The following is a 12,820-nucleotide window of genomic DNA, read 5'->3' as shown; positions in this document are numbered from 1 at the left end:
CAGAAACACGGCCAGGCTTTCACTCCAGACCCTCTGACACTTTGTCCAAAAAAAAGCAGGGGTCGTGTTTTGCACCATCATTCTGGCAGGGTAGGGCTTGAAAGAGCTGGCAAGGCCGGCTCCACAGAGATCAGGGCGCCATTTTTAAAGGGCGCCCCAATCTCATAGTAAAGTTAATGCCCCCCCCCTTCCCCTGCATAAACATCAGGACGCCCAAGAGACAAGGGGAACACCCCAACCCTCAAACAAGAGGGCCAATCTCCACCGCAACCATTCAATGGCTGGGCCACACCCCACATACCATGCAGGCATCAGGGTGACCTCACCACCCCCCCAACCTTCACCGACATCTGTTCACCCCTCCTAATCTTCGCTGGCATCTGGGGGTCCCCCTCATACTCAGTATCTGCTCTCCCCCACCATCAAGCAGGCACAAATCCAAACCCGTCCACTCCTGTCCGACCTCCCCACATAATGGGAAACCCCCCCAACAGATCGCTGTGGCAGTGCCAACCTGGCAGTGTCAGGTTGGGAGTGCCAGGGTATCAGAACCAGGGCACTGCTGAGCCGTTGGTTGGGGGGGGGGGGGGGGGAGTATACTCACTTCCTCACACCTGCCGTTTTTGGAAACCAGTGGTGATTCCAGCCCACGGGGTGGGGCTACTATCTGACATTGCCCAAAGCAATGGCGTAAAGCCATTTAAGGACATTGAAATACATCCTAATTTATGGAAATCAAGTTCATGCCCTTTCTGGGTGCCAACCTGATCACATCATCAGGGAGGGCCTGGGAATATTGTGCTCCGCAATCACACCAGCACAAATCCCACCATGGCCCTCTCGCAAGATTTAGCAGCCGTAACGGGATTTGGACGCATGGCAAACAGACCTGGAGAATCACGCCCGAGGTGTGTATTTTTTGGGAAATGATAGGTATGGTGATTGTTTTCTAACGAACATACAGGAGGACCTTTTAACCTCCTAAAAGGAATGATACAGGTCATTGGAGCCTTAAATCGGATGGGGTGTAAAATATGTCCCTTTCCCGACAGGCAAGTAAAGGTAAAATTGCAAGCCACCCCCTCCCACGTTACCCCCACTACACTGACCCCCCCACCCCCCACCACACTGACCCTGCATATTCACATGTACAGCTCTTCTTTATGCTGCTTATTTGGTGCAACAGCAATCCTTCACATGACCACTCTGTTTCCCATCAAAGTGTTGAAAGATGGCATGGATGCTGCTATTTTAAACATCTGTTGCTGCAAGCATTCATGATATTTAATACGCCATACTTTGTGTTCGAACTTCTTCCATAGATGGTACATCTTTGGAAAGAGTTGTGCACTGGAGTGGTAAAGAACTGCTGTCTGATTGCACAAGTTCTGTCCTTGAGTTATCAGTAAGTACAAATAGTAATATTAACAGAGTGTGCTGGGAATGAACCATCCCCTTTACCACCATCTGCCGACTCACTCAGTCTAATGAAGCAATTTTTTATTTCTCTCACTTCAGTGCTGACTCACATGCATTTCTACAATATGTGAATTTGGGATAGTTTCGGGTTATTGTTTAAAATCTGAAGTCAAAGCTTAAATTTTCATAAATAATGCTTGCATTTATATAGCACCATTTACATTTAAACACAAAATGATGCACACAATGAATAATCCCTTTGAAGTACAGTGTCTAGCCGCCTGGCCAAATGCACCAGCCATTTTCTGCACAGCAATATTCAACAAATAATAATGACATGAATGGCAGTTAATCGGTTATGGTTAATGTGCACTTTACAGGTGCTGGAACTTAATTCTTTGAAATCCTGCAAACCTTCACAATGTCCCATTTATGTTTCTTGCCTAAACCTTACTTTTATACAGCAGTAATGGAGATATCCGTCTTCTATGACAGTTTGGTTATACAACGTCATTGAACCATGCAGCACTAACGGAAGACAATTTACTGTTCCGTCGCTGTTGCAGTCAAAATCCAGAACAGGGTGTGAGTGCACCTACACTACACAAACTGCAGCAGTTTAAAAAGGTAGCTCACCACCACCATCTCAAGGGCAATAAGGGATGGGCAACAAGTAGCCAGTGACACCCAGATTCTTTGAATGAATAAAAAACATTGACCCCATTGTACATGTGGTGACCCTTTGAAAGACCTATCCAATTATTTCCCTTTTCTCTGCTCTTCCCCAGAAGCCCTCAATTTTTCCCTTTCAAGTATCTATCCAATTCCCTTTTGAAAGTTATTATTGAAATCTGCTTCTACCACCATTTCAGGCAATGGATTCCAGATCATAACAACTTGCTCCGTAAGCAAAATAGTCCTTTGCCTTTCTTCGAATTCTTTTGGTTTTTACTTTAAATCTGTGTCCTCTGGTTACCAATCTATCTGTCAATGGAAAGCTTCTACCTTTCTACTCGGTCTAGCTGCCTGGATTCTGTCAAACTGCAGTTTTGTATTTTGTTTTAAATCTCTACTTTTTTTGTTTGTGAATACTTCTATTAAATGTCTCCCAACCTTTTCCAAGGTAACAATCCCAGCTTCTATAACCTCTTCACATAACTGAAGTCTCTCATCCCTGGTATCATTCTAGTAATTCTCCTCTGCACCTTCACCAAGACCTTGACATCCTTTATAAAGTGTGGTACCCAGAATTGAACACAATATGCCAGCTGAGGCCTACCTGGTGATTTAGAAAAGTTTAGTATTACTGCCTTCCTTTTGTACGCTATGGGCGGAATTTTACGAGAAAAATTCTAAGTGCCCAGCTACCGCAGATCCGTTTGTTGGGTGAGTTTTTACTCCCAATCTTGTGCACATACTGCATGAAAAAAAATGGGTGCGACTATTTCTAGCTACTACAAGCAGTGGGTGGGGCTAAACTTGCCAGCCAGCATCTTCAGCCTGCAGAGGGAGCTATTATGCATGTGCAGACCTCCGTGGCTGCTCATGCGCAATTCCAACAGCAGAGGCCTGGCAGAGAGAGAGAGAGAAAGAGCTGTCAGGCCTCTGCTGTAGCAGCCAACTTTAACACAGCCCCTCCCCTGCACAATCGCAGGGACCTGCAACCAATCGTGGGCCCCACACCGTCCGATAATATAGCCCCCATCGTCCGTCCCGCCACCCAGATCGATCCCTCCCCCCCCCCGCCCCCAGGCTCAGTCCTGGTCTATGCTGCCAGTTAGCAGAAAGCCTTGTAAAGGGTGAAGCTTCCATCTGACGCTTAAAAAGCCAATGATATGAAGAGGACATGGACCACAGTAAGGGCAAAGAAGTTCACTATAATCTCAGCCTCTCAGAAACATCTTCTGAGGTTAACCTGCCAAGGAGGAAATGATCTCTTCAGTGGTGGAAGCAGGGACCACCTTGGGTGTTAGTCTGTAGGGCTAGGACTCCTGAGGATAAAAGAAGATCACAAAGTAATTTTCAACTCGTTTATAAAGGAAGCTATGAGCGAAACATTTGTTCCTTTACTGGGATGGGATAACTGGCATTGAATATTAATATTCCTCTTCTTCAGAGCTGAGATATGTCCTTTGAGGGGTGCTGTAGCTGCAATCATGCAAAGTCAATCACTTGTCCTGACTCCACCTTCTCCAGGATGGGGCAATCAGGGATCATGAGTGGCTAATGTCCTGGCATAAGCTCCAAAAGGAGTGGCCCATGAGATTTCTGGGTCAAACTACTTCTGCAATCTTAAGTGACAGAGAATGTGGCATCTTCTTCAGATTAGGTACTTTGGATCAGAAGATAAATTCAGGTGAATTAGTCAATTCTTCCAATCTTGTTCATCTAAAATGACAATGCTCTTTCTCATGCTCCTTGCCCACAGTAAATGAATCTTGAAGAGTCTAAGGTTTTTGTCTCCACTAACCTATTGTTAATTGCTCTTTACGTAACAAAATTCTTTCCCATTTTAGTCCTTGTTCAGCCTTTCATCAATTTTAACTAAGTGCCCTTGACTCCCATGTTTTTGTGCACATCAGTAAGCAGAGGGGTCCTGACAAAGAATGAGATAGACCTGGAAACTGTAATACACTCAAATATAGTGGGCGAGATTCTCCGGCCTCACAGTCGCGTGTTTCCCGCCGGCGGGAGGTGGCGCATTGTTTGCTAGCGGTGGGATTCTCCGGCCCTGTCACTGTCAGTGGCAATTCCCATTGCGGTCATCCCACACCGGGGGGAAACCTGTGGGTGGGGGTACGCTGCCGGCAGGACTGGAGAATCCCAACGGCTTAAACGGCCGAAAACCAATCAGTAATAGTCAGCTGATTCCAAGACAGTAACACTGTGCTGTGGCAAATAATAAAACTATCAAATCTGTCAACCATATTCACAGAAAGAATAGTTCTTTTTGTGAGGGAAGGTTTGGAATTTTCAAGTTATGAGGCAAAGTTAAGGAAGTTGCATTTATTTCTTCAGAAAACAGACTCTGAAGTGGCCTAATTGAAGTTTCAAGATTTTAAGTGAATGGACTATATTCATCTGGGCAAGTTGTTCACTGTGACTCATGGCTCAAATAGCTGGAGACACGAGTTAATGATTAGGAATTCAGGAATAAAAATGGAAGTCAGGCTGAAACTTAGTATTCAAAAGGTTAATTGTTGTGGAATAAGTTACAGAGAAGAACATTGGAGTAGCAGAGTGAAGATATTAAGATACAACTTCGTACTTTTCTGGACACAGAAGAGATTGAAGATATGGAGAGAAGTTGTCATTGTTCAGTTATACAGCCAAGTTGATCAATTATTCACATAATGTTGTATGGTCACATTCATTGCTCATTAAATTAAATAATAAAATTTAATTCCCCAGTTTTCTTAACATAAGGTTTTCCAGGTTATTGGCTGGTCCTAGGCAGTTTTCCCTTTTCGTCATTGTGGAGCTGGCAACAAAACAGCAAAACAAACTGAGCTAAACTATTCCTGGGGCGGCAAAATCAGAGCCTCAAAACAAAGTTCAATGCCACAACCAAGGGGAGGAGCAGGCAGTCCCGGGGGCTGACGGCACGGCATCCAAATCTGCAGTGACTAAGCAAAGAGCTGGTAAACAGGCAAGAGGCAGGAAATCCTCTCATGAAAGAGGGAGAGAGACTGCATTGAATAGATAAATTTCCTTGAGGCTGAGGTCACACAATGGTTGAACAAAATTGCTTTATTATAACAAATTTAAAGCGTGTTCCTAACCCACGTCCTCGCCACAAACACCCCCTTCGTGTGCCATCACCAGCACTTTACATATACCCCCACCTCCTCCAAAACAAGCACTCATTTTCCAGCTCATCATCTCTGTGGTTTCGGAAGTGGCAACTCCACAATAAAGTTTCACATATAACTCATTTGGCTGGTTAATGCCAATGCTGCTCCCTGCTGGTCAGCTGGAGCCTTAGAATAAAACAGTCTGTAATCTAGAAATGTATAACATTAGCATAATGCTGATAGCTGTGGGCTGATGGAGGTGAATAGAAGGCAGTGTTACATTCTGCATTTTTCTCAACTTCTCATGTACACAGCACTGGCAATTATAAAGGAACTGCCTGAAATATGAACAAACACAGCAAACATCCGATTCTGCATTTGCTCCCCGACTTAGATCTGCCGCTGGGAAAACAAACCAGTCCTCTGACCCATTGGGCACACTCATTCTAATTCAGCTTATCAGTTTGATGAAAAGCAATGCCACGATGTGGGAATGCTGGTGGCACAGTGGTTAGCACTGCTGCCTCAAAGCCGCAGGGCCCTGGGTTCAATTCTAGCACAGTAAGAAGTTTAACAACACCAGGTTAAAGTCCAACAGGTTTATTTGGTAGCAAAAGCCACACAAGCTTTCGGAGCTGCAAACCCCTTCTTCAGGTGAGTGGGAATTCTGTTCACAAACAGAGCATATAAAGACACAACCTCAATTTACATGAATAATGGTTGGAATGCGAATACTTACAACTAATCAAGTCTTTAAGAAACAAAATAATGTGAATGGAGAGAGCATCAAGACAGGCTAAAAAGATGTGTATTGTCTCCAGACAAGACAGCCAGTGAAACTCTGTGGGGGTTACAAATAGTGTGCCATGAACCCAATATCCCGGTTGAGGCCGAAACTGATAGCCAAGTTCCGCACACACGAGGACGGCCTCAACCGGGATATTGGGTTCATGGCACACTATTTGTAACCCCCACAGAGTTTCACTGGCTGTCTTGTCTGGAGACAATACACATCTTTTTAGCCTGTCTTGATGCTCTCTCCACTCACATTGTTTTGTTTCTTAAAGACTTGATTAGTTGTAAGTATTCGCATTCCAACCATTATTCATGTAAATTGAGGTTGTGTCTTTATATGCTCTGTTTGTGAACAGAATTCCCACTCACCTGAAGAAGGGGTTTGCAGCTCCGAAAGCTTGTGTGGCTTTTGCTACCAAATAAACCTGTTGGACTTTAACCTGGTGTTGTTAAACTTCTTACTGTGTTTACCCCAGTCCAATGCCAGCATCTCCACTTCAATTCTAGCCTCAGGTGACTGTCTGTATGGAGTTTATACATTCTCCCTGTGTCTGTGAGGGTTTCCTCCTGCACTCCAAAGATATGCAGATTAGATTGTTTGGCCATGCCAAATTGCCCCTTAATGTTGGGGGGATTAGTGGGGTAAATATGGGGATAGAAGCTGGGTGGAATTTTTGTCAGTGTGGGCTCGATAGGCTGAACAGCCTCCTTCTGCACTGTAAGAATTCTATGATTCTATGATCACCCTCAAAACATTAAAGGTATTTAAGAAAAATACCCAGTTCTATCAAATTCCTTCTACGATGTGCTGGACCTGAGGGGGTTGGGGATCTGGGGAGGCGGGGGCATTGGAAGGTGGGATAGTGATTAACTAAGAAGATATTATTTGCAGGAGAGGTTGATCTGTAAAATGGTGACGTTGACCTGAGATCACTGGATTCCTGCTGTGCCACTGAAATTGCAACTTTTCAGGAACTTCTGTCTGCCATTTGGCAAGGCCAGTGGATGGCACGGTGGCAGAGTGGTTAGCATTGCTGCCTCATAGCTCCAGGGACCCGGGTTCGATTCCCAGCTTGGGTCACTGTCTGTGCGGAGTTTGAATGTTCTCCCTGTGTCTGCGTGGGTTTCCTCCGGGTGCTCCGGTTTCCTCCCACAGTCTAAAGATGTGCAGGTTAGGTGCATTGGCCATGCTAAATTCTCCCTCAGTGTTCTGAACAAGTGCCGGAATGTGGTGAGTGGGGGATTTTCACAGTAACTTCATTGCAGTGTTGATGTAAGCCTACTTGTGACACTAATAAATAAACTTTTAACTTTAAAAGGCCATTGATTCAGTACCAAATCCCAGGCAGGTGGTGACTTTAATATTCAGGTGGGTGGCCAATGCCTGTTTAGATGTAGCAGAGGCAACTGTCTCAAAGAGAGGCCAACACATTGGAGTGCAGCCTGGAGCCATATCGAATTTAACATTGAAATATAAAGATCATTGATTTTCCCACAGTCTGGGACTGATTTCCTATATTCACCTTAACTAGGGCATTTGGAAAGGTCAGAAGCAAAAACATTCTTACCTCAAGTCACCAGAGAGCCACTACGACTGAAATGGATGTAGTGGATAGAATTCCCAGGGTAGCCTTGGATTTGAATGACAGGGAAGAGTCTGTGCTTTGTGCTCTGCTCAAGATTTTGACTCCCCTTCCCATCCGTGAACAAGACACAAAATATTTTTGTCATCTTTCAACCCAGGAATTTTTTTCCTCTGCCTGGCTTCTCTGTATTTAATAGGCCAACAGGAGAATGGATACATAGTTCCATCTACAATATTGGTAGTAATAAACCCAGTTACAATCATGCAGAAATGTGCCAGTGTGCCAAAATATTATCATGTTATTATGCAAATTAAGCAAAAACAGTTGAGTCACAAATAGCCACGCCATGAAATTAGGACACCAATCACTGAAGATAAGAATTGGCAGCTCAGTCTCCAGAGAACAATACTATCTAAAACCTGACTATTTGCCTTGAAGTGGAGATGCCGGCGTTGGACTGGGGTGAACACAGTAAGAAGTCTCACAACATCAGGTTAAAGTCCAACAGGTTTATTTGGTAGCAAATAACATCATTTCCACTCCATCTGACGAAGGAGCAGCGCTCCGAAAGCTTATGGTATTTGCTACCAAATAAACCTGTTGGACTTTAACCTGGTGTTGTGAGACTTCTTACTGTATTTGCCTTGAAGGCAGCTTTATCTGCAAAATGGACACGATAGTGACACAGGCACAAATCATCTTCTCGAACTTTCCCACTCCACATGTACTTCTCACCACCACTTGGCTGGAAAAACCACTGCCATGTGTGTCACCGTGCGGATTTTTAATCAGATTAAAGAGATATAAATTGCCACTATTTTACGACCTCGCTTGGGTGAGGCTTGTAACATCCCGCCCGAGGCCAATGGAGAATTCCGTTCTGCAGGCGGTAAAATTCCGGCCATTGTGTTGGGATGCTGAAAACGCAGTGAGCCAGTGAATTAAAGAGACATCTCTTTAACCAGTGCTTAACCCTCTCTCCACTCACATTGTCTGTACCTTTAAGACTCGATTACCTGTGAAGACTCGCATTCCAATCATTATCTTGTAAATTGAGTTTGTGTCTATATATGCCCTATTTGTGAACACAACTCCCACTCACCTGATGAAGGGGCAGTGCTCCAAAAGCTTGTGGCTTGTGCTACCAAATAAATCCATTCTAAGTGGCACAGTGATTAGCACTGCTGCCTCGCAGTGCCAGGGTCCTAGGTTCAATTCCAATCTTGGGTGATTGTGTGGAATTTGTACGTTCCCCCTGTGCCTGCATGGGTTTCCTCTGGATGCTCCAGGTTCCTCCCACAGTCCAAAGATGGGCAGGTTAGGTGGATTGGTCATGCTAAATTGTCTCTTAGTCTCCCAAAATGTGTAAGTTAGGGGGATTAGCGGGTAAATATGTGGGGTTATGGGAATAGGGCCTGGGTGGGATGCTCTGTCGGAGAGTTTGTGCAGATGCAATGGGCCGAATGGCCTCCTTCTGCACTGTAGAGATAATAGTACCATGAGCTCTTTCCAGGTAGGCAGGCAAAGCTTGAGTTTAACATTTACATTTTTTTGTGCCAGATTATGTGTTAAATCTCTGGAGTGGCATTTCATTCTTTGATCTCTGGGGTCAGAGTGCTACCACTAAAGTATGGACAAATTATGTAAACGATTTATGTCTGTGTTATGATAGAATTCTCATGTTAATTACAACTGTTTGCAGATAAATTTAGAATGAAGATGTCCTTGTTGGTAAAGCTAATACCATATAGCCCTGAAGGTGCTAGGGACAATTTCAGGTCAATGCTAAGTCAGCTGACCTCTTGTGCATAACGATCGATTGCCACTGTTACCTTCTGCATCCCTAAACTAGCAAGGGAGAAAAATCAGTTAGCTTTCTTGGCTATTAGCCTGTAACTTCTGGCTGCCACACAAAGCTTCAGATGAAGAACATCAATATGGTTGCTAAAGAGTCCAAATTTTTGTGTCTCAATCTCCTGGCGGAGAACAGAGCCGAGTGTCAGGGGGATTAGCAGGGTAAATGCGTGGGATTGCGGAGATAGGGCCTGGGTGGGATTGTGGCCAGTACAGACTCGATGGACCGATTGGCCTCCTTCTGTACTGCAGGGATTCTATGTGTGTATGTGTAAATCACAAAGTGTGAAAGGGCCAAACCTGATATAATCTATCTAGTGTAAGTGGGGAAGGAGAGTGAGAAACTCAGAATAAGAACACTGGAGGCACAGGACCAGCTTTTGACCCACTAACTTCAAATCACAGATGAATTATAAAACCCAACTCCATTCATGTTTTTAACTCGCAAATGTTGCCTGCTGTTGAATGAATCATGTCTCTAATGTAGAGTTAGAAAATGACAATATTATCACAGGGTACATTATGGTGCAACGATTCAGATACTGACTTCTCAACTCTCGGGATCTGCACTCAAGGCCATTTCAGTTGGTTAACATGAATCATTTGTTCGAAGCTTGCTGTGAAATAAGACTGGGCTATTTCAGCCCATGGGACAGAATTGCTCTTAATTTGTTACTTATGTGGCCATCTCTTTTCTGAGGTCATAGACTAGTTGTTGTGGAGACATGGAAATAAGAGTGGGGTGGGGAAGAGGTTGGGACCATGTAACCCATGTTATTGCACAAGAGTCCAAGCATATCCAACGAAAGGCAATATTTGATTCCTGATCATTTTGTCAATTCATTTATACATTAGCAATTCTAATCATGTATTTTCACAATCGCACATGTACGTATTTGACATCAGATTAGGTGAATAGTATTCTTCATTATTGTCTATCGAATTGTAAGAGCCCCAGATTAAATGTTTGCACAGGATCTCCTACAAGGCAAATACTGTTCTTAGTGGAAACAGTAACATTGCTGTGGCAGAGATTCTTCTTCTGAAGTTATGGCTGGATACAGAAACTTTACTCTCTATTTAACCTGAGCCATATGGCCTGACCTGTGGACGCTACTGGGTGAAGAAAGGGATAACATTTCACTCACCAAATCACTTCAAAAGCATAAACTTTTTAAAAACAAAAGTCTCCAACACCAACAGACACTTTTCTTACCAGGAATGTACTTTGTTACATGTCTTTATCTAATCAGTTTAATGTTTGCCCATTGCAAGTCCCATCCATTAGTGATATCTGCCTTGTTGGGATTTAACATGTTGAGGCCGATCTTGGACCTGTGTTAGTGGTCCATGGGATTGCCAATGGGGTCGGAAAATCCACAGGGAATCGGGAAACACAATTTTCTCAGCGGAGATGCCATTTTCTGATTTTTCCCTTCCCCTCACCAGTGGCGCCAACATGGTTCATACCCACAAAGGACAAGAAAATCATTTTAATGGATTTAAATACATTTTAATGTGATTATCCAGCCCCCATCCCTCACTGAATATTGAAACCCCACCAACATGATGTCACATCGGCAAGGTTTACAACAGGTTTTGCAAGATGAGATTCAGCCGAGGGGATCCCCCCAGGATCACAAAGGTAAGTATATATCCCCACAGAGGGGGACATGGCTGGACAGTACCCAGGCACTGCCCCCTTGCACAGGTTGGCACTGCCAGATTAGCACTGCCAGATTGGCACATTGTCAACCTGGCAGTGCCAACCTGTGCCGGGAGCAGTGTCAGAAGGTAGTGCCAGGGTGGGCCTTCATGGGAGCCCCCTGGTGGGGAAGTTTCCAGTTTTGTGTGGTGGTAGGGTTGGGGCGGGGAGGAACGTGGGCAGTGAGGGGGGAACTTGCAGGTGCGAAGGGAAGTGGGCAGTGAGGGGGGGACTCACTGGTACGAGGGGAAGTGGGCATTGAGGGAGAACGTACAGATACAAGGGGAAGTGGGCAGTGGGATTGGGGAGGGAATTCTGGCATTACATGCATGGTGTGGAGAGGGGGGGCGGGGCACCCCTAGTACCTGTGGTGGGTGGGTTGGGGAGAGGGGGGTGCGGCGTGGGTTCCACTTCAGTGCTGATTGGGGAGTCCTTTAAAATTGCATCCTGATCTCTGTGAAGTATGTTGAAGTAAGTGAACTGAGTATGTGGATCGATCTTGTCGGTTCGACAGGCCTCGCTCTGCCAGAGTAAATCCCGACCTCAAGATGTGGAGAGAACACTGGGTGATGCAGCTGGAGAACTACTCGCCGGGTTTCAGGCTGAGCCTGACACTTTAAAATATGTGAAAATTCCACATCTAGTTAAAGTTTTTTAATACAACATGGCGTAGTTGTGTCTCTTCCATGATGTTCTGAGAATTGTTGCTGAGATATGTTGCCATTGTAAAATGTGCCACATCACTGCCCCTTTGCATCAATTGATTTTCTGAAATCGGACACTTCCTTTGGTACCTTCACAGTTATTCCATCCAAAGACTTCTTCAGACAAATCTGGCAGCCCAGACGGGACCTGAAATGTGAAATGTAAGTGCCGTGAGAGCATCTTTTTAAAACAATTTTTCCAATTAACGGGACAAATTGTTAATTATTGAGGTTAATGAGGTTCAAAAGAGTTTTATCACAAGCAAAGGACTCAAAGCATGATAATCCCATCCAATCCTTCCCCCTGTCCAGTTTTGGATTTGTTAAATTAGGCAGAGTACGATTGGTCTTGAGGGACAGTTGCACTCTGCATAGGGAATACCCAAATTTTATCTGAAACAAAATTGAAAGATTGATCTCAAAACAGAACTAATTTCATGATACCAATCTATAATCTAAAATGCTTGAACACTATATCTCATTTAAAATAGAAGTTTCTAATCTTTACTTGACTAAATGGGTTACCCGGTAACCATTTTGGTTGGGTTTGTTCTGCAGTTTTCAGAGCTATCTACATCTTTGTCAGTGTTCTCAGCTCCTAATCCAATCTTTCTTAGACAGACCAATATTTCTGAATTGGTTAAAAATGCACACAGCCGAGAACAATAAAGATCTGACAAACTTGATTTACATGGGCAGTGTTTTGTACATTGATGCTTGAACAGATTTCTCTTTCGCTGCCATCGATTGGCAGCTTCATTTCAACATTGTGCAGTAGGTGAAGGCACATGTTAGCTTGGCTGTAACTCCCCAACAGTAGGGCAGCCTGCTGACCTTCACTCTCAGGTTTCTCATGAGTCATTGCCTCTTGAGCAAAGTATTGACCGACATCGATGCCTTGGAGCCTTTGGCCTTCTGGAGGAAAGGAAATGTGGAAAAACCAATTAGGGTTTTCATCAAACA

At 44.3% G+C, this 12,820-nt stretch overlaps 1 protein-coding gene across 1 annotated transcript in view; it reads right to left on the bottom strand.

The window, feature by feature from the left end:
* Positions 1-11,701: 11,701 nt before the first annotated feature.
* fdx1b (ferredoxin 1b) overlaps positions 11,702-12,820 on the bottom strand; it is a 48,652-nt gene continuing 47,533 nt past the window's right edge. The window contains exon 4 of the mRNA XM_078210349.1: positions 11,702-12,005. Within this exon, the coding sequence (XP_078066475.1) occupies positions 11,894-12,005 (112 nt within the window). The 3' untranslated portion in view covers positions 11,702-11,893. The remainder of the gene's footprint in view (positions 12,006-12,820) is intronic.

Source organism: Mustelus asterias, chromosome 4, assembly GCF_964213995.1.
Source record: "Mustelus asterias chromosome 4, sMusAst1.hap1.1, whole genome shotgun sequence".
Taxonomy (NCBI): Eukaryota; Metazoa; Chordata; class Chondrichthyes; order Carcharhiniformes; family Triakidae; genus Mustelus; species Mustelus asterias.
Note: the sequence above shows the minus strand (reverse complement) of the source record. Positions and strands in the feature narration are given on the sequence as shown.